At 41.1% G+C, this 27,113-nt stretch overlaps 5 protein-coding genes across 6 annotated transcripts in view; 2 read left to right on the forward strand and 3 right to left on the reverse strand.

Moving 5' to 3' along the window:
* The window catches only part of LOC143025015 (uncharacterized), a 33,890-nt gene extending 26,234 nt beyond the window's left edge, over window positions 1-7,656 (forward strand). Inside the window, exons 2-3 of the mRNA XM_076184623.1 lie at window positions 7,074-7,239; window positions 7,352-7,656. Coding sequence (XP_076040738.1) covers window positions 7,074-7,239; window positions 7,352-7,566 — 381 coding nt within the window. The 3' untranslated portion in view covers window positions 7,567-7,656. The remainder of the gene's footprint in view (window positions 1-7,073; window positions 7,240-7,351) is intronic.
* LOC143031476 (antileukoproteinase-like) lies at window positions 287-1,787 on the reverse strand. The gene is made up of 3 exons (XM_076195374.1): window positions 1,635-1,787; window positions 889-1,072; window positions 287-724 (listed from the first exon to the last, which is right to left on the reverse strand). Exons 1-3 carry the CDS (start codon window positions 1,785-1,787, stop codon window positions 561-563), a joined length of 501 nt encoding a protein of 166 aa, XP_076051489.1. The 3' UTR covers window positions 287-560.
* A 2,989-nt stretch (window positions 7,657-10,645) lies between the features above and the next one.
* LOC143025130 (uncharacterized) lies at window positions 10,646-11,655 on the reverse strand. The gene is made up of 3 exons (XM_076184646.1): window positions 11,548-11,655; window positions 11,066-11,231; window positions 10,646-10,942 (listed from the first exon to the last, which is right to left on the reverse strand). The coding sequence occupies exons 2-3, from the start codon at window positions 11,229-11,231 to the stop codon at window positions 10,740-10,742; spliced, it is 369 nt and encodes a 122-aa protein (XP_076040761.1). The 5' UTR covers window positions 11,548-11,655; the 3' UTR covers window positions 10,646-10,739.
* A 2,258-nt stretch (window positions 11,656-13,913) lies between these two features.
* LOC143029597 (uncharacterized) lies at window positions 13,914-16,344 on the reverse strand. Its single transcript, XM_076192310.1, has 4 exons — window positions 16,161-16,344; window positions 15,473-15,630; window positions 14,996-15,161; window positions 13,914-14,872 (listed from the first exon to the last, which is right to left on the reverse strand). Exons 1-4 carry the CDS (start codon window positions 16,342-16,344, stop codon window positions 14,670-14,672), a joined length of 711 nt encoding a protein of 236 aa, XP_076048425.1. The 3' UTR covers window positions 13,914-14,669.
* A 1,847-nt stretch (window positions 16,345-18,191) lies between these two features.
* LOC143024992 (uncharacterized) lies at window positions 18,192-25,349 on the forward strand. Of its 2 annotated transcripts, XR_012966328.1 has the most exons (4): window positions 18,192-18,345; window positions 18,538-18,703; window positions 18,823-19,100; window positions 25,139-25,349. XR_012966328.1 is itself a non-coding variant. In XM_076184564.1 (3 exons), the coding sequence occupies exons 2-3, from the start codon at window positions 18,538-18,540 to the stop codon at window positions 19,035-19,037; spliced, it is 381 nt and encodes a 126-aa protein (XP_076040679.1). In that variant the 5' UTR covers window positions 18,198-18,345; the 3' UTR covers window positions 19,038-19,267. The 2 variants fall into 2 exon arrangements, 1 of the variants encoding a protein (XP_076040679.1); XM_076184564.1 differs by lacking the exon at window positions 25,139-25,349 and having other exon boundaries at window positions 18,198-18,345; window positions 18,823-19,267.
* The last annotated feature ends 1,764 nt before the right edge of the window (window positions 25,350-27,113 follow it).

Genomic DNA, 27,113 nt, shown 5'->3' on the forward strand with positions numbered 1-27,113 from the left:
AACATGTGGCGCTTTCAGTTTAAGGTATAGGAAAGTCCCGGATAGGTTTTCCTTGATTGGTGGACAGTCATCAATTTCTTGTTAAACTCGAAGTGACCATAGGGGTCTACATCTCATTTACTTCGTTAACGAGATGATTTCTTAGGAACTTTATCAATGCGAATCCTAAAGCCTCGCAACCATTTATACTTTTTCTCTTGTCGTCTGAGACTAAATTTTCAGACTCGACATGGTCTCATTATTCTCCTTCATTCACAGTTCGAATAACAGGTAACACAGTATAGAATTGGGACGATCGATATTTATTTATAATTGATTCATACAAGATGTCAACAACAAGACCAAGCAACTGCCGTGATCTCGTAGTCAATAAAATAACCTGGGATCATAAAAAAAAAAAAACAGTGACTTCTTCAATGGACGGACGAAGCTGTGCTGTGTCTTATTATCTATATTTGCACCAAATGTCTGCCAAGAGTCAAGTAAGAAGTCTCTCTGGAGTTGCTGCTGCCCCTTGAGTCTACTTGGACGAAATCCTCGATTCCACTTCGGCGAAGTTTTCAGTTATACTCGGCAGGCTTGCAGGTCTTGTGGTTGAGGCAGACGTCGGAGCAGCACTTGAGGTCCTCCGAGCAATCACTGTCGTTATAGCACTCATTCGGAGGACTAACTATACGATAGTCAGGGCATTCGAGCCGGACGGTGGGGCACTTCCCGGGCCGAACTGCCGAAGGAAAAATAAGAAAAGTGTTCTTAAGAGACAAACGGTGAGCATATCCTAAGAAGCTGGCTTTGCATAAGTACTGCCGAAACCTTTTGTTGCTCAACACGACTTTCCAGCATTAAAATCACCCACTCATACACATGGTTTTAGTAATTGGAACTTACTGTGGTCACAGCAATGATAGTAGTCGGTCAAAGGTTCCTTGCAGAAGAATTTGCATGGTGGGATGGTGATGCCTGGAGGAAATCCACCAGGTGGGACGCGGTCCAGGCTGAGGCGCTGGTCTGGCGCCGGGCTGCTGGTGCCCAGGGCGAGTAGGACCACGAAGACGGAGGCACACAGGAGCATCTGCAGCAAACCAGAAAGACATGAGAACCTTGTGGCATGAGTAACCCGTCCGTGCGAGAGTCTCTGAGGCCCCAGACTAGCCCTAGAACCAAAAGAGGTAATACTTCACGGTTTCCCTTCACCTCGAACCAGTTTTCCCGATATCTTAGAATCGGTGGTTTCTCTAGGTGAATGGAATCGTCTGTCTCTGTGGACTGAGTAGAAGGCTTGACTCTGGAGAGCCCAAAAAACGTGCTCCAAATGAGGAAATGGGCTGAAAGAAATTGGTTCCAAGCATACTCGAACTTCTCATGGTTCGAGACCAGTCTCTCTTTGAGGCCTGCTAAGCCAAGAGATGCCTTGCAAAACTCATTCTGAGCAATTTCAAATAAACTTATTCGGTAAAGCAAAGGCTCCGGGTTCTAATCTCTGACCACTCTCCGTCACCCCTTTCACCGTCGATAACAAACAAGATCTTTGCTCCCTGGCTGTCCCGAGACTAGGTCACTCAACCTGAGGCAAGTCCATAACTTCTCGTCCTCCCAGGACATGAAGACTAATAATTAATCACGTCTCGGCTTACCTCGAGCGAAGGAGGGTGAATACGTTGACTTGAAGAGCCACGGACGAAGTTGGTCCCGGCGAACGAGGAGGGCCGCTTATAAAGGCGGCGCGGCACCGCCCAAGGCCAGGGAGACTTTTCCCTGTTCGCTTCGTGGAAGACAACTGTCGTCATTAATCCGTGTTCTTCATTGGAGAGGCTTTGATTTTTCATGTAACTAAGAAATATAAACCAACAGTTTGGTATATGATCTTATGCAATGGATGTAAATACATTGATAACCGATACTTTGCCATGGCGACCAAGTACCTGCTCCATGCAAAGCCTTGCCACGTAACTCTGAACGTAGATTAGAATATATTATATTTTCACCACCCAGTTACAATGTCGAAGACGATACATTTCGTTGTAGTGAAACATATGACCATTTTATTATGCAGCTAAAATGGGTACCCCGTGATGAACATTAAAGCGGCCGAGACCCACTGAGGCTGGGGCCCAAACATCAGCTGAATATGAGAGCATTTGTATATGTACACACACACATACACACACACACACACACACACACACACACTAACACACACACACACACATATATATATATATATATATATATGTATATATATATGTATATATATATATATGTATATATATATGTATATATATATATATATATATATATGTGTGTGTGTGTGTGTGTGTGTGTGTGTGTGTGTGTGTGTGTGTGTGTGTGTGTGTGTGTGTGTGTGTGTGTGTGTGTGTGTGTGTGTGTGTGTGTGTGTGTGTGTGTGTGTGTGTGTGTGTGTGTGTGTGTGTGTGTGTGTGTGTGTGTCCATGTATAAGTATACACATATTTATATATGTATGTATATTCAAATTACACTGATATACAAATTTTAAAAAGTTGCAAATATCTTGGTATCCAACACTTGTTCTATGATATGTGAAACTTGCTGATTCAGGATATGAAAACCATTTGTCTCTGTCTGTCACCCACCGTTTATTTGATATACGCCTTCAACCATTTATATTTCACTAGACCAATTTATTTTTACATGAGTAATAATGAACATGGCATCAGCTAAGTAAGTAGTGAAATTGAGGTGCATGGCACTTGTATTATACAGTAATATCTATTTCAACATATAATATGCACATGCAATCCATACACACTGAAATACTTTCTTAATCTAAGGTGCGTTTGGTTTGAATTTCTTGGTCGTAGACTTGCGTTTGTGCTGAGCATTTGGTATGTCACGCTGAAGTGACCAGCAGTAGTCGGCCAACATTGCTACACTCCATCGACCTTGATACCGTGACTCCATCACCGAGATGTCCTGGTGAAAACGTTCACCGTGTTCGTCACTAACTGAACCTAGGTGTTCGGGGAAGAAGTCAAGATGTGAGTCGAGCAGATGAATTTTAAGGGACATGTTGGCTCCCAAGTGTTTGTACGCACTGATGCATTTCTTCACAACATTAACATGGTCTGCAGATTTATAATTTCCAAGGAAATTGGCTACAACAGATTTGAATGCTACCCATGCATTTCTTTCAGTATCATTCAGTAAGTTTTGGAAGTGTGTGTCAGCAATTACCTTCCTTATTTGTGGACCTATGAACACACCTTCCTTCACTTTCGCATAACTCAACTCTGGAAACTTGTTGCAAAGGTACCGGAAAGCATCTGAGTCGTTGTCTAGGGCCTTCACGAAATTCTTCATGAGCCCCAGCTTGATGTGAAGCGGTGGCATGAGAACCTTATCACGGTCAATCAACGGCACACGAAGTACATTTTTATTTCCTGGCTGCATTATGTTTCTAATTGGCCAACTCTTTTTTATGTAGTGTTGCTTTCTATCTCTACTGTCCCACTCGCAGATAAAACAGCAGTACTTGGTGTACCCTGTCTGCATTCCCATGAGAATGGTGATGACTTTTAAATCACCGCAGATACACCATTTATACTCTTGATATCGATTTTTTTTTCAAGAAGTAGCGACATAGTTTCATATGTTTCGTTGAGGTGGATAGAATATCCAACAGGGGCTGATGCATATTTATTTCCATCGTGTAATAATACTGCTTTCAAACTTGTTTTAGATGAGTCGATGAACAATCGCCATTCTTCAATGTTGTGTTCCACCCCGAGACTTGACATGAGGCCTTCGACATCAGAACAGTAGCAAATGGTGTCACTCATTGCAAAGAATTTCTCAAGTTCCTTCTGTCTGTGGCGAAAATGTGAAGTAGTTGTACCCGGTGCAAGCAAATTAAATTTTTTAAGGCGTGAACCGAGCAATTCCGCTTGACCTTTTGTTAGGGCCAGGTCCCGTACGAGGTCAGACAGATCAGCATTGTTAACTAAATGAATACCTTCTCCGGATTGGTAGTCAGGGTCGGATACGTTGCTGGAAGATAAAGGAGAACTTTCTGCTTGCGTTTCTTCATCAACTGTATATTCTGCAGGTGCTATTGGTATTGGACAACTTACGGGATCATGTGGAATTGGTTTAGAAACTGAGAGAACGTCTGGATAATTTACAGATGCACGAGTTTTGTAAGAAAAGCCTGTGACATTTGCCAAACAAAAATAACAGTCTGTTGTATGGTTTCTTGACTCACGCCATATCATGGGAACTCCGAATGCCATATGGTTGTTCTTCTTCGCCTTCCTAATCCAACCACGCAAGTTGCATGCACATGTCAAACAGATGAACTGTGGTGCCCAGGATTTACCAGTATCCACCTTTGAATCATAGTATAGTTCATATGCTTTCTTCAGAAATGGTGTAAAAGTCTTCCGATGGGATTTGTCTGTTAGATAGCCGCACACATAGCAAAACAGATCCGGTGAATTTATACGACCTCTGGACGCCATAATTTCGCCTTAACCTGAAAATTGAAAAAGAAAAAAAAAATGAAAGATTAGTAATGCTATATCTTAAATGTTTTGACACGTTACATTAGATACAACTATTTTTACAGACGACGATAATACTGTATGGCGTTGTATGAAAAATTACTAAAAACGTGGGGGTTAAAAAAATGTGATGAACGGTGTTTCTAGAAAATTCATTTTTGTCAATATTTTAGAAACCTGACGTGATAGAGCAAAACGGTTTTCAGATTTGAAATCAGCATAAAAAACTACATTAGAAAAAGTGAACACCTTACCAGATATCTATAGCTTGTTTATCAGTGTTATATATACTTTATGTTGGTGTGGCCAGGTAGGATATTTTTGGAGACATTCGAGGTTGAAAGCTATAGTACGATCTGCTTTATCTATCTTGTACAAAATTTTGATCATCTTCGAAGAGTTTTTTCAATAGTTCTTCAAATGTGAGGAACGTCTCAGAACTCTCCAATTAAATCTACAAAGCTTTTGTGATGAGAAGATAACGGCTCTTATATATCAGATGTTTACACACTGGGAGAGGATACTTTTACTCTGACTCCCGCTGGTATAGACGTTGATGAAATAAGTATTCAGAAGTCTACTTGTGAGTTCATGGTTGTTTGTTTTGATGATATACATATATGGCTTCTGAAAATGTGGGGCGGCGAAGGTTTTGTTGTTTTCTGATATTTTCGTGTAAAACGACGTTCGTATAGAGTGGCATAATGATTATCATTAATAGCTAAAGATTGTAGGTGACATGTCGGTTGCTTGGTCAATTTTGTCCTTGTCATACTAGTGTAAGAGTGAGGTTCATACTCCTCATAATTGCAAGTGTGCTGGCAGATGACAATGATTTGTTGTAGAGGCATTTTGGTCTGTTACGGAACAGAAGCTAATATCTGTTTTTAGTCTTGTAGTAGATGGTGAGGGTGATGTGTTGTTTAGGGTCTGTAGTGCGAATAGTTTGATCAATATCTATGATAATATTCTCGACAGCCTCGTTATCGGTGGACATATATTTTTTCTAGTAATTTTTTATCGTTTCCCATGGAAGTTATGTTAATTTGATCGATTTGTTGAGGATGCATCGGTGTTGCTGTAATCATTGTTGACTAGAACTTGAGTTTTTAATTTCATTCTAGCCTATTTTTTTTTCTTCCTCCTCGTCTTATTAATTATGTTCTTTCCGTTTTTCCTTGTTAAACTTTAGAAGGATCTGCATAAAAGAAACATTGAAAAATCATTAGACTGGCTCTCTCGTCTTCAAGTGGTCTGCAGTAGTCACTGTAAAATAAGCCAGTCAAGCGTAGAAATATACTTTGTATATGAAAAACTGATTATTTTGACTGAAACAGTGGGGGAAAAGAGCAAAGGTCCTTTGCAGGAGCAACTGATCATGGACCACAATGGACCATATTTAATTTCTAGGATCTAGTACTGGAAAATATTCTACAGATGTTTCACTAAATCATGTTAGCATCATCAATGTGGAATGAATACATAAAAAAAATATTTGGCCTTATAAACACCTACAAACGTGAAATGTAAAGTGTTGGTTAATGGGAACGACCACACGGTCAAGTTACCTCATCAAGACACATGTAACCGCATCACGAAATAATGGAAGACGCTGTGTGCTGACTGCTCCATGACCTTAAAGGAACTTCGTAGATGGTTGTGGCTTTCGGTGTTTTCAAGTAGTCAATATCTTGCTTGCTGCAAGGCACATTTTCTCACCGTGCTCCCACTGTGTGAGAGATAAAAGGGAAGAAGGAAGAGAGAGGGACCAGACACACACAAATACGAATGCAAACATCGAGAACATGGCAAAACAAAAGAAGCAAGGAGGCGCACAGGCACAAACACACACACATACAGAGGCAGAAGCACAAAGAAAAAGAGATAAATATTAAGATTCTTTTCAAGGTTATCAACATTTTCACCTCGGTTCATTGCAATACCTTCAATGTAAAACTGGCCTGTGCTCTCTTTGTCTCCCTCTGACGTCAATGAACTCGTCCACTTTCCGGAAAAAGAATATGGAGGAGTTGAGCAACACGAAATCCCGTTGCCAGGAAAAACAACAACTTATGCGTTTGAAAAGACGCAGGAAACGAAACACGGGGTGTTTACCGAGAATATATATACTTCTCGTTATTATTCGAATACTACCGTTTCAGAAGTGAGTACCAAACTTAGTGTTTTGGTAGTTACATAACAATATCCTCCCTCATGAGGTGACACAACAGCTTTGCTCGCGTGTGGGTAATCCCCCGGTACAGTCGGTCAGAGCCCGTGTCGGGTGGGCATTCGCCGCCGCTATTTAAGCTGCGCCAGGTTTGTTCACCCATCACTTTCATCCCATTAGCCGTCCCCTTCAGTTGCTCGTGAGGTTATAATCACTGAGACGGAACACAAGGTAAATTCTGCTGTGGTTTGAAGGGCAAAGAACGGCATTACTATACATGAGGAAAAAAGTGAAATGTATGTTTACGAGTATATAAAACTTTTCACTTTAATATGTGTAACGAAGAGGTTATTTATCTCCTCAGATGATGTACTCCGCCGTCGTGATGTGCGCCGTTGTCCTGGTGGTCTCCGCACACGGTCCTCCACCCCACAGTCGTCCCGGCGCTACCTGCCGCTACTGGTGCAAGACGCCCGAGGGACAGGCCTACTGCTGCGAGGGAAGCAACAGACCCACAGGTCCAATTCAGGGTGAGTGTCACATTCGGAACTAGCAAATATATGAAAAATATGGTGAGGTTGACATGACATGAGGTGTATGTGAGCCTTTGATTCTGTCTGAAAACCCTCTTTCTGTTGACAGTCAAGCCCGGGTTCTGTCCACCCGTGCGACCCGTCTGCCCACCCGTCAGGACCTTCCCCGGACCCCCCGTCACCTGCTCCAACGACGGCAGCTGCGATGGCGCCGACAAGTGCTGCTTCGACAGGTGTCTGGAAGAGCACGTGTGCAAGGCCCCCGAAAGCCACCCACCACACCCACCTCACCCACTCCCACCTCACCCGCTGCCTCACCACTGATAGATGATCTCGTCTCCCATTCGAGTTATTTGTTGTTTCTTTTGCCCAAGTATTTTTGATGTATGTCAATAAAAGTAATAGTTTTCCAAAGTTGTGTTTCAAATACGATACCTAAATATCACTTACAGAGTTGTTTGAGAGAAAATATCCAATCATGACCATGTCACTGAAGACACAAGAAGATGGCGGCTGCCGGGGGAAATGTGCCGCAATGGCAGTGGAATTTTTCTATTCACATTGAAGAAGGGGAGACCCTTTGGCGAGATGATTTATAGGAAAAAATCTTCATATAAATTTAAATCATTTGTCCATTAAACGTCAACATGCGGCAGTCTTGGGTACTCAAAATATGTCTACATCTCTTCTTCCTCGAAAATGGTGCTTCTGAGTTATGTGGCAGTCTACATAGCCATGGAGGTGTGAATGACAGCAAGACAATGTTCTTTGACTTCACAAAACACAATAAAGTGATGATCCTTAATTCGCTGCATGACGTGCAATACGAGAACTTAGCAAGACGGCTTGATAACGCCTGGCGCTACGAGAATGCAGTACACAATCTACGATGTCTTTCTGTTAAAGAGTGAGACGGTTGAGTGGAAAAGGGGGTATCAAAACACGGGTTGGATCAGGAACACTAGTTCACTAGCGTTTTGACTACAAGTTCGTCCTTCACACTCGCAAGAGGACGTGTAGTCAAAACGTCAGTACACTAGTGTTCTTGGTCCAACCCGGGCTTTCCTACAACCTTTTTCGTTCTTTCTGTTAAACATCGAACATACTATAACGACAGGCGTGTGTGTGTGTATAAAATTTGTAGTGAAACAGTATGTATTGGACCAATCTTTATGAAAAATGGAAAACGTTATCCTACTTTGATTACAAGCTTTTCAATGTATTTTTAACGAAGTCCTACTTTGATTAGAATCAGTCCAATGTAGATTATTATCTTAATTTTGCTCAAATGTGGCGTACCATCCGCTACGGTGAGGTTTGATGTCTGAGATACGATGGCCTGGGAAAGATCAGGTGTATCTAGCACTCCGGACACGGCTGGTTAAGCAATCAACTTCCGAAGTCCGGAAAGACTTGGGATACGTTGGGTTGAGGTAAAAAATCTGTTTCTACGTTTTTAGTTAAATAGGCCTTACGATTTACGTAAAAATTGTTTCCTGTCGTGCGACAATGTGCATTCATGTCGCATTTTATTCAATATACACATATTGAATAAAACAAAGGAGAATGACCAATATGATACATGGCCTCAGAAAATTTCCTGACGAATATACGCTTATGTAGTTTAATTCACACTCTATATAAAGATTAGAGTGCGGGGTGATCTAATAGAGGTGTTCATACGTGTCATGGACTTTACTAAGGGTGATGGAGACATGGTCATCATACTAAGACAACAGCGCAGAACTTGCAGTGATGAATTTAGATTGGATAAACTTAGATTTAAGAAAAAATGAGCAAGAAATGGTTTACCAATTGTGTGGTCAACGAATGGAACAGACTTAATAACCATTTAGCAGTGAACGATGAAACCGTCGGTTGTATTAAGAGAATGTTAGATAACTTTATTGATGGTGATGTTCGGTGGTAATGGACATGGAACTGCGTAATGTAGGCCTTATGTTCTTTTGCTGTCTCCTTCATTCCTATGTTGTCATATAATGAGGTCGGAGAAGTTAAATATACATTATTTTCTTTTTGTAGGAAGTTAATCTTTTTTGTGAACTATGTTAAATACGGAGGATGCAAGAGTTGATATTACACTCAAAGTTGCACTTACATGAGTCCCCGAGGAGGCGAGAGAGAAGAAAGACAGTGGACCATTATGAGATCAAACGAAGAGTTGGCCAGCTCCTGAGACTCGCGGTGTTTGTCCGATGTGGACTAGGAGACTTCAATTCACTCAAACCTCATCGGGTGAACGGAAGTTCTCAAGATGGGTGTCCAGGACCCACGAGGGGCTTCCAAGAAAGGGAACAGGGACACACATAGACCAATATAAGTCTCTGGTTCTCTGGTGGATTCCAGATATTTTTGTTCAGCGTTGAAGTGATTTCTGGAAAGTTGAGAAGCAACATCCCATGAACAAACGGTTTATGTACACAGCGACTGAGTTCGACCTGTATACACATTCGAGACCAAGATGGACAAAAAAAAAATGGGAATCTTCCGAGAATTGGCCTACACCACCTGCGGTGGTGTAGGCCACTTATCATCGACACTGCGTATGGATAGAAAAGAGGAAGAAGAAGAAGACGAAGAAGAAGAAGAAGAAGAAGAAGAAGAAGAAGAAGAAGAAGAAGAAGAAGAAGAAGAAGAAGAAGAAGAAGAAGAAGAATAAGAAGAAGAAGAAGAAGAAGAAGAAGAAGAAAAAGAAGAAGAAGAAGAAGAAGAAGAAGAAGAAGAAGAAGAAGAAGAAGAAGAAGAAGAAGAAGAAGAAGAAGAAGAAGAAGAGGAAGAAGAAGAAGACGAAGAAGAAGAAGAAGAAGAGTTGCCAACTCATTCTAGCCGAGTGAACAAAGCACTCCAAAAACCACAAGGGTGCAGTAACAATACACCAGGAAATTAATACTATATAAAAGTGTCGTTCTTTCCATGAAACTGCAAGTCTGGTGAGAAAAGACGTCTTCAGATAATGAATTCCCGTTTGTAAGGACAGATTTTTTTCAAAAACAGTTCATAGAAGGGTTTTGCAAAAAAAGAAGAGAGAAAGAAGAGAGAGAGAGAGAGAAAGGAGGTATGAACAAAGAAGTCAGACAACTGTGGAAAGGAAGGAATAACATCAACCGCAGGAGAAGAATATGAGTGACAATGAGGCCTGGTGCAGACTGAGATGAAAAATATCAGTAGGGACACTTCGGACAGTGTGTATTTGTTAGAGTATTAATGCCACAGTCATGCAAACACAGGGACCTTGAAGACTTGGGTCTCATCTCTCATACATAAGTAAATGCATCGTTTCCTTAAATGATATTTTGATTGAAAGTTCCACAAGCACCATGATTGATCGTTTCCTCTCGTACAACTGGGAAGTTGACTTTTAGCCATTGGATTTGAAAAGCCGTTTTTGGAAAACAGTAACTTTATTTAACATCTGCGATAAAGAGTTCCAATCATAATTAACAAGGAGTAACAAGGACGGGAGACGAGGTCATCTATCAGTGTTGGTAGGGCACTGGGTGAGGTGGGTGTGGTGGGCGGTGTTCTGGGGCCTTGCACACGTGCTCTCCCAGACACCTGTCGAAGCAGCACTTGTCGGCGCCACCGCAGCTGCCGTCGTTGGAGCAGGTGACGGGGGGTCCGGGGAAGGTCCTGACGGGTGGGCAGACGGGTCGCACGGGGGGACAGAATCCGGGCTTGACTTTGAATGCAGAAAAGAAAAAATATCAGACAGAATCAAAGATTTACATACACCTCATGTCACAGACAATGTCAGCCTTACCATGTTTTTCATATTCGTGTTTGTTCCGAATGTGACACTCACCTGTTAGTGGACCTGTGGGTCTGTTGCTTCCCTCGCAGCAGTAGGCCGCTCCCTCGGGTGTCTTGCACCAGTAGCGGCAGGTGGCGCCAGGACGACTGTGGGGTGGAGGACCGTGTGCGGAGGCCACCAGGACAACGGCGCACATCACGACAGCGGAGTACATCATCTGAGGAGAGAAACAGCTTCATCGTTTCATACATAAAACAATTTGAGGAATCATGTATAGATGATATATATCTGTATTCACAGTATCCCCTAGTATTGTGATGACAGTAGCTACACAGAAAAATTGACTAACACGTTGTTAATGACAGAGATGTCGACTGGTTTGATTAGGAAGTCCATCAAATGAGTCCGTTTTTTTTGTGTGTGTGCTTTTGTGTATATGCATGTATCTGTATAGGTAGAGCGTTCAAGTTCCCATATTTATAGACAATTTGTGTAAATTAAGGCTAAGGGCTTGAGAGGAGATGGTGTTTTACCTTGTGTTTTGTCTGAGTGCGCGGGGCAGGTGTGACTGCGACGGCTGATGGGTTGGGAATGATGCTGATCGTGCTTGCCTCCGCTTCTTATGTAGCGATTACCCGGCTACTTACCAACGACTCCAAGGGAAAGAGAGACAGACCCACCAGGAAAAATTTCTGCCACAAAAAATGATGGAGTTTCCCTTGATTTTGTCATATTTTTCTCATTATTATTCTCATCCTTCTTTTCTGTCTTCTTTTTTTCCACCTTTGTTATTATTGTTGTTTTTCATTTTCAATTGTGAATACATTTTTATCAAATGCAAAAGGTCAAAACGGAAAAATGATAAGAAATTGTTGTCGGTATTCATTGTGATGATAATGTTGTTTCTCTTCCTCTTCGTCGTGTTCGACTTTATTTTAAACTACTTTTTCTTCTTTTTCCCTTTCTTCATCTTTTTTTTATCAGTCACGTTCTTCTCCTTATTCGTTGTTAAACGTTTGATGAGTGTGTGTTTGACGAATATCAACAGATTTTCCTGGTTCACAGCTCCATTCGTTGTCTTCGGTAGTCACTATGAAATATGTCAGCCAAGCAAACGAAAATGCTCATGATAAAAAAAGGCTATTTTGATTACAGAGAATGTGAGAGTACAGTGGAAGGCACGAGGGCAAAGCGTCAAAGGTACTTCGTAGGAGATAATTTAGCACATGATCATTTACTTGGATCTATTACTTGAAAATGTTGTACAGACGTTTCAGTAAAATCTGATACCATCATTAATGTGGAATGGATCACGGATGAGCCGGGTCACATCACCCGCTTTTGCAAGATTGGTTTTTGTGGAAGAGGACGAAATGTCTGTAGGGAAATGGAAAGATAGCTGTATATAAAAGTGGGTAATGGTCTGTGAGAGCATTTACGAAAACTTAACTAAGTTTTATTTTACGGCTCAGGAGGCATGTGGCAGGAGGCAGAAGGATCGGACTCGAGTCTCTCCTGCCCAACGAAAGACGGGAAAAGGGCCGCAGGCAGTTGTAGAGAAATTTAGAAAGACTGGTTCTTTTTTTGTTATTAGTGAGAGGAAATGCAGTCTGAGAAAAAGTCATAAATGATGTTAACTTTAGTAGAAATAGTGTATGTATGTGTTTAGGGACGCATTGTTGTTCGTACTCGTATGAGAAGAGAGTTGATTTCACAACCCTCGTGTAGCAATGAATTTCATATTGGGTAATGTTCATATGGTTATACACGACTTTTTGCGTATACTGACGGGGTGAGAGGCGGTACAAATGACAACTACTTTGTACGGTGAGGTCTTTCTGTTATATGTCTTATCAGGTGTTCGTGTTTGGCATATGTTCGTGTTGGTTGAATGAACGGATGTTGGATTATTCGAGTATTTGATTCAGAGGTTCTGAAGTCGATCCATCTCAAATCCGTGGAATAAATACAAAATTGGATACCTTGGTCTTACAAAGACCTACAAGTGGTGGAAGGTAAAATGGTGTTTGACTGGGAATGACCAGAGGTCAAATTACATTACAACATTAAGATACACGTGATACATTAAGACATAAACGTTGTGTGCCGACTGCTCCATGATCCTGAGGGAACGTCGATGAGGGAGCATGTTTTTATCTATTTTTTTTTCAAGTCGTTTATATCTATCGTGGGTCTCAATCTCATTAGGTGTTCTATTTCTAACGTGATTGTGCCATATCTTTCACGTGAAAGGCTCTATTAGCAGTATTATAATGGGTACTGTGTGGCTTTTTCCTGTAAATGAAAACTCCCTATTCCGTATTTTTAAAAAGCCCAAGCTACTCAATCTTGTATTCATTCCACATTCATAATGATGACCTAATATAGGAAAACGCCTGTAAATAATTCATCTATTTATGCTCCCTAATGTCCATAAAAATTATATTTCACTTTGTGCCAGAACAAGCACTCATTAGAAAAAATATGAGGAGACTCTACTGTTGAAACAATAAATGCTTTCAACAAAATTATATGTACGGAATGAAGTTACAGATAATTGTGAACAAAAGTTTAGAAAGACTGATATCAAGGGAATATTCCAGATGAGATTGAACCCACGAGGGGCTTCCAAGAAAGGGAGGAGGGACACATATAGAACCAATATAAGTCTCAGGTGGATTCAAGATATTTTTGTTAAGCGTTGAAGTGATTTCTGGAAAGTTAAGAAGCAACACCCTGTGAACAAAGGGCTTACGTACACAGCGACTGAGATCGACTTGTATACACATTGGAGACCAAGATGGACAAGAAAAAACGGGAATCTTCTAGGAATTGGTCTACACCACCGCAGGTTATGGGCTGTGCCCCACTTATATTCGACTCTGCTTATGGATAGAAAAGAAGAAGAAAAAGAAGAAGAAGAAGAAGAAGAAGAAGAAGAAGAAACGAACCTTTGACTAGACCATGATATTACAACTTACAAAATCTTGCAAAGGAGTTGCCAACTCATTCTGGCTGAATGAACAAAGCACACCCAAAAATCACAAGGGTTCAGTAACAATACACCAGAAAATTAATATATAAAATTATCGTTCTTTCCATGAAACTGCAAGTCTGGAGAGAAAGAGCGTCTTCAGATAATAAATTCTCATTTCTAAAGAGACAAAAGTTATTTTTTCAAAAACAGTTCATAGAAGGGTTTTGGAAAAAAAAATAGAGACAAAGGGGATATGAACCAAGAAGTCAGACTGCTGTGGAAAGAAGGAATAACATCAACCGCAGAAGAAGAATATGAGTGACAATGAGGCCAGGTGCAGCCTGAGATAAAAAGAAATAATAGGGACACTTTGGGCTGTGTGCTTTTGTTAGAGTATTAATAGTAAAGTCATGCAAACGTATAAGGAACACAAGGACCTTGAAGTCATAGGCCTCATTTCTTACACAACACACAAATAAATCCTTATTTGAAATTTTGATTGAAAGTTCCACGAGCATCATGACTGATCGTTTGGTCTCGTACAACTGGGAAGTTGACTTTTAGCCATTGGATTTGAAAACCAGTTTTTGGAAAACATTAACTTTATTTAACATCTGCGATAGATAGTTCCAATCATAATTAACAATGAGTAACGAGGACGGGAGACTATGTCATCTATCAGTGTTGGTAGGGCACTGGGTGAGGTGGGTGTGGTGTGCGGTGTTCTGGTGCCTTGCACACGTGCTCTCCCAGACACCTGTCGAAGCAGCACTTGTCGGCACCACCGCAGCTGCCGTCGTTGGAGCAGGTGACGGGGGGTCCGGGGAAGGACCTGACGGGTGGGCAGACGGGTCGCACGGGTGGACAGAATCCGGGCTTAACTGTGAATACAGAAAAGAAAAGTTACCAGACAGAATCAAAGATTCACGTACACTTCATGTCACACACCATGTCAACCTAACCTTGTTTTTTATATTAGCGTTTATTCTGAGTGTGAAGCTGACCTGTTAGTGGACCTGTGGGTCTGTTGCTTCCCTCGCAGCAGTAGGCCGCTCCCTCGGGCGTCTTGCACCAGTAGCGGCAGGTGGCGCCGGGACGACTGTGGGGTGGAGGACCGTGTGCGGAGGCCACCAGGACAACGGCGCACATCACGACGGCGGAGTACATCATCTGAGGAGAGAAATAGCTTCATTGTTACATACATAGAACAATTTGAGAAATCATGTATAGATAATATATATTGGTATTCACAGTACCCCCTAGTATTGTGGTGACAGTAGCTAAACACAAAAACTGACTAACACGTTGTTAATGACAGAGATGTCGACTGGTTTCATTATAAAGTCCAACAAGTGAGTCCGTTTTTGTGTGTGGTTTTGTGTATATGTATGTATCTCTGTAGGTAGAACGTTCAAGTTCTCATATTTATAGATTATTTGTGTAAATTAAGGCTGAGCGCTTGAAAGGAGATGGTGTTATACCCTGTGTTTTGTCTGAGTGCTCGGGTCAGGTGTGACTGCGACGGCTGCTGGGATGAAATGACGCTGATCGTGCTTGCCTCCGCTTCTTATATAGCGATTACCCGGCTGCTTACCAACGACTCCAAGGGAAAGACAGACAGACCCACCAGGAAAATTTTCTGCCACAAAAAAAGATGGAGTTTCCCGTGATTTATATCATATTTTTCTCATTCTCATTCTCATCCTTTGTTATTATTGTTTTATATTTCTCAATTGTGAATAATTTTTTATTAAATGCAAAAGGTCAAAACGGAAAAATGATAAGAAATTGTTGTCGGCATTCATTGTGATGACAATGTTTTCTCTTCCTCTTCGTCGTGTTCGACTTTCTTTTAGCCTACTTTTTCTTCTTTTTCCCTTTCTTCCTCTTTGTCTTATCACTCACATTCTTCTCCTTATTCGTTGTTAAACGTTTGATGAGTGTGTGTTTGACGAATGTCAACAGATTTTCCTGGTTCACAGCTCCATACGTTGTCTTCGGTAGTCACCATGAAATATGTCAGGCAAGCGAACGAAAACTCCCATTATAAAAAAAAGACTATTTTGATTACAAAGCATGTGAGAGTACAGAGGAAGGCACCAGGACAAAGCGCCAAAGGTACTTCGTAGGAGATAATGTAGCACATCATCAATTACTTGGATCTATTACTTGAAAATGTTGTACAGACGTTCCAGTAAAATCTGACACCATCATTAATGTGGAATGGATCACTGATGAGCCGGGTCACATCACCGGCTTTTGCAAGATTGGTTTTTGTGGAAGAGGACGAAATGTCTGTAGGAAAACGGGAAGATGGTTGTGTATAAAAGGGGGTAATGGTCTGTGAGCGCATTTACGAAAACTTAACTCAGTTTTATTTTACGGCTCAGGAGGCAGGAGGCAGGGGACAGAAGGGCCGGACTCACGTCTCTCTCGCTCAACGAAAGACGGGAAAAGGGCCGCAGGCAGTTGTAGAGAAATTCAGAAAGACTGGTTCTTTTTTTTCTTTTTAGTGAGAGAAAATGCAGTCTGAGAAAAAGTTATAAATTATGTTAACTTTAGTAGAAAAAAAAAAGTGTTTAGGGACGTATTGTTGTTCGTACTCGTATGAGAAGAGAGTTGATTTCACAACCCTCGTGCAACAATGAATATCATATTGGGTAATGTTCATATGGTTATACAGGACTTTTTGCGTATACTGACCGTGTGAAAGGCGGTATAAATGACAACTACTTTGTACGGTGAGGTCTTTCTGTTATATGTCTTATCAGGTGTTCGTGTTTGGCATATGTTCGTGTTGGTTGAATGAACGGATGTTGGTATATTGGATCATTTGATTCAGAGGTTCTGAAGTCGATCCATCTCGAACTCGTGGGATAAATACAAAATTGGATACCTTGGTCTTACAAAGACCTACAAGTGGTGGAAGGTAAAATGGTGTTTGACTGGGAATGACCAGAGGTCAAATTACATTACAACATCAAGATACACGTGATACATTAAGACCTAAACGTTGTATGCCGACTTCTCCATGATCCTGAGGGAACGTCGATGAGGGAGCATTTTTTTATTATTATTATTTTTTTCTTTCAAGTCGTTTATATCTATCGTGGGTCTCAATCTCATTAGGTGTTCTATTTCTAACGTGATTGTGCCATATCTTTTACGTGAAAGGCTCCATTAGCAGTATTATAATGGGTACTGTGTGGCTTTTTCCTGTAAATGAAAACTCCCTATTCCGTATTTTTAAAAAACCCAAGCTACTAAATCTTGTATTCATTCCACATTCATAATGATGACCTAATATAGGAAAACGCCTGTAAATTATTCATCTATTTATGCTCCATATAATGTCCATAAAAATTATATTTCACTTTGTGCCAGAACAAGCACTCATTAGAAAAAAATATGAGGAGACTCTACTGCTGAAACAATAAATGCTTTCAACAAAATTATATGTACGGAATGAAGTTACAGATAATTGTGAACAAAAGTTTAGAAAGACTAATATCGAGGGAATGTTTCAGATGAGATTGAACCCGCTCTATAAAATATATACCTCAGAAGAGAGAATAAGCGGACTACGATGTGGGCTCCACAGAAATTCTCTTAGGCATGTGCAAGGCATATATTTTCACTGTGCTGCCGCCATATATGAGAGAAAGGAGAAGAAAGAAGAGAAAGAGAAAACGGAGACGCACATACACTAATGCAAGGATAAAGAAAAGGATAGAATAAAGAATAAAGAAAGCAAGAGGACTCATAAGCACAAGCATACACACAAATAGAGACGGAAACTTAGAGGTAAATATATAAGTATGAATATTTGTTAAAAATTATCAACGTTGTCATCTCGGGTCATTGCAATAACAGGGATTTTTATTATCATAACATTCAATTCAACTTTGGCCTGTACCTTCTTTGTCTCCCTCTGACGTCAGTGAGTTCGTGAACTTCTCGGAAAAGAATAGGGAAGGAGTTGAGCAACACGAAATCCCATCGTCAGGAAAAAAAAAACACAATCTATTCGTTCGAAAAGACTCAGGAAACGGGGCACGGGGTGCTGACCGAGAAAATGTATATAGTATTACTGTTCGTGTACTAGTATGGAAGGAAGCGAGTACGGAATCTAGAGTTTTGGTAGTTACATAACAACATTCTTCCACTCGTGGTGACACAACAGTTCTACTCAGCGTGTGGGTAATCCCTCGTTGCAGTCGGTCAGAGCCCGTGTCGGGCGGGCACTCGCCGCCGCTATATAAGCTGCGACAGGTCTGCTCACTCATCACTTTCATCCCAGTAGCCGTCCAATTCAGTCGCTCTGTACCTCAGCGTCACCGTGACAGAAACCAAGGTAAATTTCACTGTGTTTTCAATCACAATAGAGCCACATGAGCTTTGAACGGCCTTTGTCAATAATAAGAATTTACGATTAAGTGTACACGATTGGCCATCACAGCGATGGAATATAGTAAAAGATCATACCTATATATGGGGAGAACAGCAAAAGATATGTTTATAATGATGGTATTATTTATCTCCTCAGATGATGTACTCCGCCGTCGTGATGTGCGCCGTTGTCCTGGTGGCCTCCGCACACGGTCCTCCACCCCACAGTCGTCCCGGCGCCACCTGCCGCTACTGGTGCAAGACGCCCGAGGGAGCGGCCTACTGCTGCGAGGGAAGCAACAGACCCACAGGTCCAGTAGCAGGTGAGTGTCACATTCGGAACAAACGCTGATATGGAAAATATGGTAAGGTGGACATGGTCTGTGACATGAGTTGTATGTAAATCTGTGATTCAATCTGATAACCCTCTTTATGTTGACAGTCAAGCCCGGGTTCTGTCCACCCGTGAGACCCGTCTGCCCACCCGTCAGGACCTTCCCCGGACCCCCCGTCACCTGCTCCAACGACGGCAGCTGCGATGGCGCTGACAAGTGCTGCTTCGACAGGTGTCTGGAAGAGCACGTGTGCAAGGCCCCCGAAAGTCACCCACCACACCCCCCTCACCCACTCCCACCTCACCCGCTGCCTCACCACTGATTGATGATCTCGTCTCCCATTCGTGTTACTTGTTGTTTCTTTTGTCCAAGTATTTTTGATACATCTATAACTCTCTAAAAAAAATTCTGGAGCGCTCCCGATCTGAGTCGGCCGGCCCGGGGGTGTCTGCGACTTCCATTGTGTTTCTGGGACACCCCGCCGGCCTAGCTGTAAGCATACATTTGAAAGTTAACGGGTTGGGGTTTCTGAACTACGGCCCCCTTCTCGGAGTTGGTTATCGTTAAATGGCTAAAGAAACTGAAGCTCAGAGAAAGAGGAGGATACGACATTTCTGGAGTTGGGTCACTACGAAGAAGAGCCAAGACAAGAAAAATGTACAAAACAATAAAGCGCTTTTCAACAAGTTAACAGCAGAGTACTCTTCTTTATTCCCTTCTCTATACGCTGATAACCAACGTTTCTGGTTGGAGAAGGACATTAAAGAGTTTCATCGGAAAACTCTGTCTCTCAACAAGATTCTTCGAGATAGTAAGGACTATGAATACGAAGATTCTCTTTTCGACTCCATTCCCTTATTGGAAGAAGCGATTAATGAAGAAACGTCAGATAATTTCATTAAGCATTACTTTGCGGGATACAAGAGTTATGCCAATAACGGAGGAAAGTGGTGCCATAAGACGTACCAGAAGCATTACCTTGAACGGATCTTTAAGAAGTACAAAGTGGCTGAAAAGAGGAACAAACACGCTATAAAGAAGGTCCAAAGAGAAACAGAACAGAAGAAGAAAAGAATACAGTTAGAAGCAGAAGAGAAAGAAAGAACAGAGCGGAAAAAGGAGGAAGCTGAATGAAAGAAGAAGTTAGCCGAAGAAAAGGAAAGAGAAGCTACAGCAAAGGCGAAGGAATTAGAGAGAAAGAGACTCGAGGCCGTAGAAGCTTCAAGGAGGAAAAAGGAAGAGAGGGAACAAAGACTTCTCGAGACAGAGACGTTTAGAGCCAATAGAGAAAATAACAGAGAGAAAATGAAGAAATACAAAGAGATACTAGCAAGACAAGAGAAAGGAATAATGTTAGTAACAGAAGAAGATAAGAAGTTACTCGAAAAAGTCCGGGAGGAAAAGAAGGAACATTGGGAAGGGGGGATAAAGCTTGAAATGACGGATTACGAAGAAGACTGTAGTGGTTTGAAAGCACGAACAAGGGACACCTACGACGTTGTGGAACACAGCATTGGAAAACTTGGCGACGTAAAGTGCAAGTAATGTGATGCTTTAAGGTGGAAAAGGGAGACAGAGGGTTTGTGTTGTAGATCGGGACAAATCCCAGCTGTGAAACCCTCTGAGATAAAAAACGAAGAGTTCAAATCACTATTTGAAGGTGTTACCCCTCTTTCTAAAAGATTTCTTAAGAACACAATCGGGTTTAATACTGTCTTTAGTTTCAGTTCCTTTGCAACATCCAAGAAATTGGAAAATGCAGCTGAAAAAGCTATGGTGTACAAGATAAAGGGTGCTATATACCACAGAACCAGTTATGTGAGGCCAGAGTTATTAGTGGGAGACAAGGAGACTCGAGGTATCTTTTCGGACGAAGAAAAGTTTTCCAACGGAGACGTAAAGGACTTAACACGGAGAAGACCTAACGGGGTTGTCGATAACTTCCTAGATCTCTATTTCTATAACAGTAGAGAGGAACAAATTAGACTCAGAACCTATAAAGTCTCTAAGTTGTTTTTGGAAGCACCTATAAGCGAGGAGAAAAAATCAACTAAATCCAGAAGAGAAATAGAAGAAAGAGAGTACAACGAGAACGAGGAGATAATTCGTATAATATTCAACTACCTTCTCGAAAACAATAAGTGTTTTAGACAGATTTTGTCTGAAATAGAAAACTCCAGGGAACTGATAGCATTGCATATTGAAAAGCATAAAGAGATACCACAAATGAATCTCCAACTTAAAGCGGTTGAAAACTTTGAAACGAAGGAACATAAAGGAGTTTACCACCTTCCGACATCAAATGTGACTGTGGGTGGTATAGTGAATCTAGACGACGAGCACGATCCTCTTTTAATAAAGATAACCAGTCCCAAGAAGGATTCGAAATATAAAATTAGGTTTGTGGATCACACCAGTTTCTTTTATGATCCGTTCCAGTACCCTTTATTGATACCCAACGGAGATATGGGTTACACGTATCTTTTGCGGTCTCTGAAGGCTAACAAAGCTGGGAACGAGAAGATTTCTCCGTGCGCATATTACGCTTCTATGTTTATGGAAAGAGAGAACTGTTTCACAGCTCTCTTTCAATGTCGAACACTGTTCCAGAGGTTCGTTATTGACTGTTACGTGAAGGCTGAATAAAATCGATTAGATTATATCCGTTTTAACCAACATGAAATCAGAAAAGAGAGGTCCGATATTCTTAAGAGTGATTCAGCCCATAAAGGACAACGAGTGCTACTTCCTAAGTGTTTCGTGGGAGGCCCGAGATACATGAAAGAGAGGCAACAGGATGCGTTAAGTTTTGTGTCAAGATACGGTTCTCCGGATTTTTTCATAACTTTCACTATGAATCCGAAATGGAAAGAATTGACACTATACGGCGACACTATTAACGTCTGTAATCGTCCAGATATAGTTAGTCGTGTTTTTAAACTCAAGGTAGACCAACTAATGAGAGAGTTATTAACAGATAAAATATTCGGAGAAGTCTCAGCTCATTTGTACAGCATTGAGTGGCAGAAAAGAGGCTTGCCTCACGTTCACATTCTTCTATGGATGAAACGTAAAGTGACTGAAAATACCGTTTCGAGCCTAATATCCGCCGAGATACCCGACAAGAAAAAACACCCAGAACTGTATGATATTGTTACCACTAACATGATACACGGACCGTGCATAGGCTACGATGAAAGCTCCGTGTGTTGTAATGGGAAGAAAAACGATAGAGGGACGTGCCAGAAAGATTTTCCGAAACAGTGCCGTTTAACGATAAAATTCGGAAACAATGGCTACCCTCTCTACAGGAGAAGAGCTGTGGGAGAAGGAGGTTTCTCCTTTGTGAAAAAGTTAAAGGGACAGGAAGTAACTATCGACAACTCATGGGTGGTGCCTTACAACCCCTATCTTTGCTTGAGATTTAACTCTCACATAAACGTAGAGTGTTCAAATTCTATTAAGGCTATAGCGTACGTTACAAAGTACGTCAACAAAGGATGTGACAGAGTTCTATTCACTAAAACCGAGGGAACCGAAGAAATCAATGAAATTAAGAACTTCACGGATGCAAGATTCGTTAACTCCAACGAAGCAACTTGGAAGATATTCAGATTCCCCATACACAGTAGTTACCCTCCTGTTATGAATCTGGACCTCCATTTAAAGGACGAAAACGAAGTATTCTTCAACGCCGATTCCTCAAAGGCAGACATAAAAAAGAAGGCAAACAGAGACACTCAGTTGACAGCATTTTTCAAATTATGTAGCGTTAACGAATACGCAGCCACCCTAACTTACAACGAAGTAGCTGCTTACTTCAAGTACAGCATTCCGAAATCATGTTGGGAGGAGAGGAAAGGTAACACTCACGCTATTGGAAGGATAAGAGCTGTAACGAACAAGACAGTAGAACTGTTCTATATGAGAATGCTTCTAACCCACAAGAGAGGTCCCAAATCCTTCGAAGACCTCAGGATGGTGGACGGTGTACTCTACGGAACTTACAGGGAAGCCGTTAAGGCTATGGGTCTTTTAAAAGATGAAGAGACTTGGAAACAGACTATCCTGGAGATAATAAACTACACAAATGACCGCAAAGAACTTCGTTCGACTTACGCTAGCATGTTAGTGTTCTCGGATCTAGAAGACCAGAAAGATATCTGGGAAGAAACAAAGGATCTCTTCTCGAGTGATTTTCTATATCTTAGAGGGTTGAAGGATTACAACGACGAAATATACCTCGATGCTCTTGACGACATCCAAGAACAAGTTTTCAATTGTGGAGGAGGAAACATAGTCCACTACGGCTTACCTTCTTCCAGAAATGGAGAAAAGTCTTCAAACGTGATAAGGAGGGAGAAAGCCTATATTTCTAAAGAATTGTCCGAGGCAGTGGAGAGAGCTCTCCCTCTATTAAACAGAGAGCAGAAGATTTGTTACGATAAAATCATTGAAAGTGTTGGTTGTGAGACGGAAAACAAAAGCAAAGCGTTCTTCTTAAATGCACCTGGTGGGACAGGAAAGTCCTTCCTTTTGAATCTTCTTCTAGACACAGTTCGTTCGAAGAGTAAAGTGGCTTTAGCTGTGGCTTCTTCGGGTATAGCAGCTACTGTCCTTCACGGGGGAAGAACTGCCCATAACATGTTCAAGATACCACTGATGGAACATAACGAAAGAAAAACATGCAACATAAAGCACAAGTCCGAACTAGCTCGATTGCTTCTTATGTCTTCTTTGATTGTGTGGGACGAAGCAGTGATGGCAAATAAGAACACAATCTCAGCCCTGGATATCACTTTGAGGGACCTTTCCGGTCTTGATATTTTCATGGGAGGAAAGACGTTCGTTTGTGCTGGAGACTTTAGACAGATATTACCAGTTGTAAGAGGAGGAGGAAAGAACGACGAGTTGAACAGTTGTCTGAAATCAAGTTACTTTTGGCCTTTCTTCGAAGAGTTAGAACTGATAAAGAACGTTCGACTTAAGAGTGAAGACGAAGAAAACATAAACTTTGCAGAGAAATTATTAGAAGTTGGAGAAGGAAAGTACAAAGAGTGTCACTTCGGAGAAGGTTTCGGGGTGTTAGTTGACAGCAGAGAAGAGTTAGTTGAAAGAGTGTACAGAGGAATGGGAGAGAACATATTTAACGTCTCTTTCTTTGAAAAGAGAGCTATAATATCTCCCACGAACAACGACGTCGAAATAATTAACGAGTTTGTGTACAATAAAGTGATTGGTAAGGAAGTGGTTTACATGAGCGTAGATGTCGGTTGTGAATCAATAGAAGGGATGGACGTTCAGGCGTCAGTTTTCAATTCTATGGATAGCCCTTCCATTCCTCCACACAAATTAAGGTTGAAGGAAGGAGCAATTGTGATGGTTATGAGGAACATTTGCCCTCCGAAAATCTGTAATGGGACTAGAGTTATGGTAACAAATTTGAGAAGGAACGTTATTGTTGGAAAGATTTTAACTGGTGTGTACAGGAACACACAGATCTTACTTCCTAGAGTTACTTTAGAGGCAACAGACACCCCTGTAGCCTTCAAGAGATACCAGTTTCTGTCAAACTCTGTTACGCTATGACAATAAATAAGTCCCAGGGGCAGACGTTTGAGAAGTGTGGTGTGCTACTGGATTCATCACAGTGCTTCGCACACGGTCAACTATACGTAGCGTGTTCTAGAGTTACAAGCCACGATTCCCTCATAGTTTTTCCAGGATATACAAAGAAAGGGGAAGAATACGAGTTGAGACCTTGGGGGAATTGCGTTTATGAAGAGGTGTTCTGTGATGTGGATAAAAGTAAAGTTTCTTCTTTGGAGGATTTAATCTTTGAAGATAACTCTGAAACCTCAAGGATACCAGAAGAGGAACCCGATCAATCCATAGTCAGCATATCACGTTCTGTGTTCGAGAAAACAGAAGGAGAAGTAGCTGCGATGATCTTACCAGAAGAACTCTTCGAAGAAGAGAACTACTTGAGTCGAGGGGAAATGGAGGATAAAATTGAAGAAATCGAAGAGAAGATTGGAGAGAAGATTGAGGAGAAGATTGAGAAGATTGAGGAGAAGATCGGAGCTAAGGATACCAAAAACGAAGAAAGATTTGAAAAGATTTTCTACGAAATAGATGAGATTAAAACCATGTTGAAGGATTTCGTAAAGAGAAAGAATAGCAGCGAAGAAGAGGACAGCGAAGAAGAACTCACACCCAAGAGAAAAAAGAAGAAACTACATTAAATGTATAGTTCTAAGGTGTTTTAAGTAAAAGGCAGATGAAAATCTTTGGTTTTATTAACTTTTTTATGTGTATCATCAATGCCCGAAGGGCTGGGTGCGAAGCACCCGCGGGCGGAGCCCGCCTCGCCGAAGGCCAAGCACACCTGGCGTAGCCAGGTCCGGCGGAGCCGGGTGCTTGTGTCAATAAAAGTAATATTTTTCCAAAGTTAGTTTTCAAGTCCAATATCTAGATATCATCTACCGAGTTGTTCAAAAGCAAATGCCCAATCATGATCATATCACTGGGGATACAGGGAACTGGCGGCGGGCAAGGAAAATGTGCTACGATGACAGCGGAATTCTTTTATTCACGGTGAAGAAGGGGAGAACCATTGATGAGATGATTGATAGGAATATATATATATATATATATATATATAAATATATATAAATATATATATATATATATATATATATATATATATATATATATATATATATATATATATATATATACCACCCGTAACCCGTTGGATCAAATAAATTGTTAAATGATACGATGTTAATAAAATGGTCAATAAAATCTTTATTAAGACAATGCTCTATTCAGTAGACGAAGGCAGTGACTTGATTAGTTATAAGGAGTGAAATACAGAAGATTGTGACGTCATATCGTCGTTGCTTGGAACACTACGCATCATATGATTTATATGGTTCGTAGTATTTTAATACACTCATTATGCCTCATAGATGCTAACTCAGGAGTTGGCTATAATTTTAAATACTGAATATGAAAAATTTATAAGTATATATAGATAGATAGATATATGTATGTTGGGTCAGATAAAATCTTAAATGGTACGTTGTTATAAAAAGTGAAATGCAGAACATTGTGACGTCATGTCGTCGTTGTTTGGAACACTACGCATCAAATGATGCCGTGACGCCATGTCTCTTCTTCTGATTGGCTGGTCCTCAGTCGTGACGTCATATCTCTTCTTCTGATTGGCTGGTCCTCAGTCGTGACGCCATATCTCTTCATCTGATTGGCTGGTCCTCAGTCGTGACGTCATATCTCTTCTTTTGATTGGCTGGGTGACGGTTTCAAGCAAGGGAGATAAGAAACAAGATTTTCAGAGCTTTATAAGTATGTATATATATATATATATATATATATATATATATATATATTTACATCATTTGTTCATTAAAAGTCAACATACGGTAGTCTTGGGTCCCTCAAAATAAATGTCTACATTTCTCCTTTCTCGAGAATGGTGCTTCTGAGTTATGTAGCAGCCAACATAGCCATGGAGGTGTGACTGAAAGCAAGCGAATGTTCCTTGACTTCACAAAACAGAAGAGACTGATGATCCTTAATTCGCTGCATGACGTGCAACGCAAGAACCTTGCAAGACTGCTTGTTTACGCCTGACACTACGAGGGTGCAGCACACAGTCTATGATGTCTTTCTGTTAAAGAGCGAGACAGTTGAGTGGGAAAGAGGGTATCAAAACACGGGTTGTATCAGGATCACTAGTGTTCTAGCGTTTCGACCAACAGTCCGTCCGTCACACACGGAAGAAGACGTGTAGTCCAAACGTCAGTACACTAATGCTCTTGATCCAACTCGCGCCTTCCTACACCGTTTTCCATTCTTTCTGTTAAACATCGAACATACTATAGCGACTGGCGTGTGTGCTTCTATTATTAGAAATTACGTAAAAGGTGACGTCATATTGAACTCATTTATTGAACTCTAGAAGTTTAATTTCATTAATAAAATGTATATTTAAATTATTGGATAAAATCTGAATAGTTAATAATGTTAATGATCAATGATCTCAGGTGGATTCAAGATATTTTTGTTAAGCGTTGAAGTGATTTCTGGAAAGTTAAGAAGCAACACCCTGTGAACAAAGGGCTTATGTACACAGCGACTGAGATCGACTTGTATACACATTGGAGACCAAGATGGACAAGAAAAAACGGGAATCTTCTAGGAATTGGTCTACACCACCGCAGGTTATGGGCTGTGCCCCACTTATATTCGACTCTGCTTATGGATAGAAAAGAAGCAGAAGCAGAAGAAGAAGAAGAAGAAGAAGAAGAAACGAACCTTTGACTAGACCATGATATTACAACTTACAAAATCTTGCAAAGGAGTTGCCAAC

The sequence above is a fragment of the Oratosquilla oratoria genome, chromosome 1 (genome assembly GCF_046742065.1).
Source record: "Oratosquilla oratoria isolate Oo_2021 chromosome 1, ASM4674206v1, whole genome shotgun sequence".
Classification (NCBI taxonomy): Eukaryota; Metazoa; Arthropoda; class Malacostraca; order Stomatopoda; family Squillidae; genus Oratosquilla; species Oratosquilla oratoria.

What these genes read in the sequence shown, in the direction of transcription:
- LOC143031476 (XM_076195374.1), bottom strand. Translation starts at nt 1,787, where the DNA reads ATGACGACAGTTGTCTTCCACGAAGCGAACAGGGAAAAGTCTCCCTGG. An exon ending in TTCACCCTCCTTCGCTCGAG is followed by an intron (nt 1,073 to 1,634) that starts GTAAGCCGAGAC and finishes GGTTTGCTGCAG; the next exon opens with ATGCTCCTGTGTGCCTCCGT. An exon ending in CTATCATTGCTGTGACCACA is followed by an intron (nt 725 to 888) that starts GTAAGTTCCAAT and finishes TTCCTTCGGCAG; the next exon opens with TTCGGCCCGGGAAGTGCCCC.
- LOC143025130 (XM_076184646.1), bottom strand. Translation starts at nt 11,231, where the DNA reads ATGATGTACTCCGCTGTCGTGATGTGCGCCGTTGTCCTGGTGGCCTCC. An exon ending in ACCCACAGGTCCACTAACAG is followed by an intron (nt 10,943 to 11,065) that starts GTGAGTGTCACA and finishes CTGCATTCAAAG; the next exon opens with TCAAGCCCGGATTCTGTCCC.
- LOC143029597 (XM_076192310.1), bottom strand. Translation starts at nt 16,344, where the DNA reads ATGCGCTCACAGACCATTACCCCCTTTTATACACAACCATCTTCCCGT. An exon ending in CGTCTGTACAACATTTTCAA is followed by an intron (nt 15,631 to 16,160) that starts GTAATAGATCCA and finishes TTTTTGTGGCAG; the next exon opens with AAAATTTTCCTGGTGGGTCT. An exon ending in ACCCACAGGTCCACTAACAG is followed by an intron (nt 14,873 to 14,995) that starts GTCAGCTTCACA and finishes CTGTATTCACAG; the next exon opens with TTAAGCCCGGATTCTGTCCA.
- LOC143024992 (XM_076184564.1), top strand. Translation starts at nt 18,538, where the DNA reads ATGATGTACTCCGCCGTCGTGATGTGCGCCGTTGTCCTGGTGGCCTCC. An exon ending in ACCCACAGGTCCAGTAGCAG is followed by an intron (nt 18,704 to 18,822) that starts GTGAGTGTCACA and finishes TTATGTTGACAG; the next exon opens with TCAAGCCCGGGTTCTGTCCA.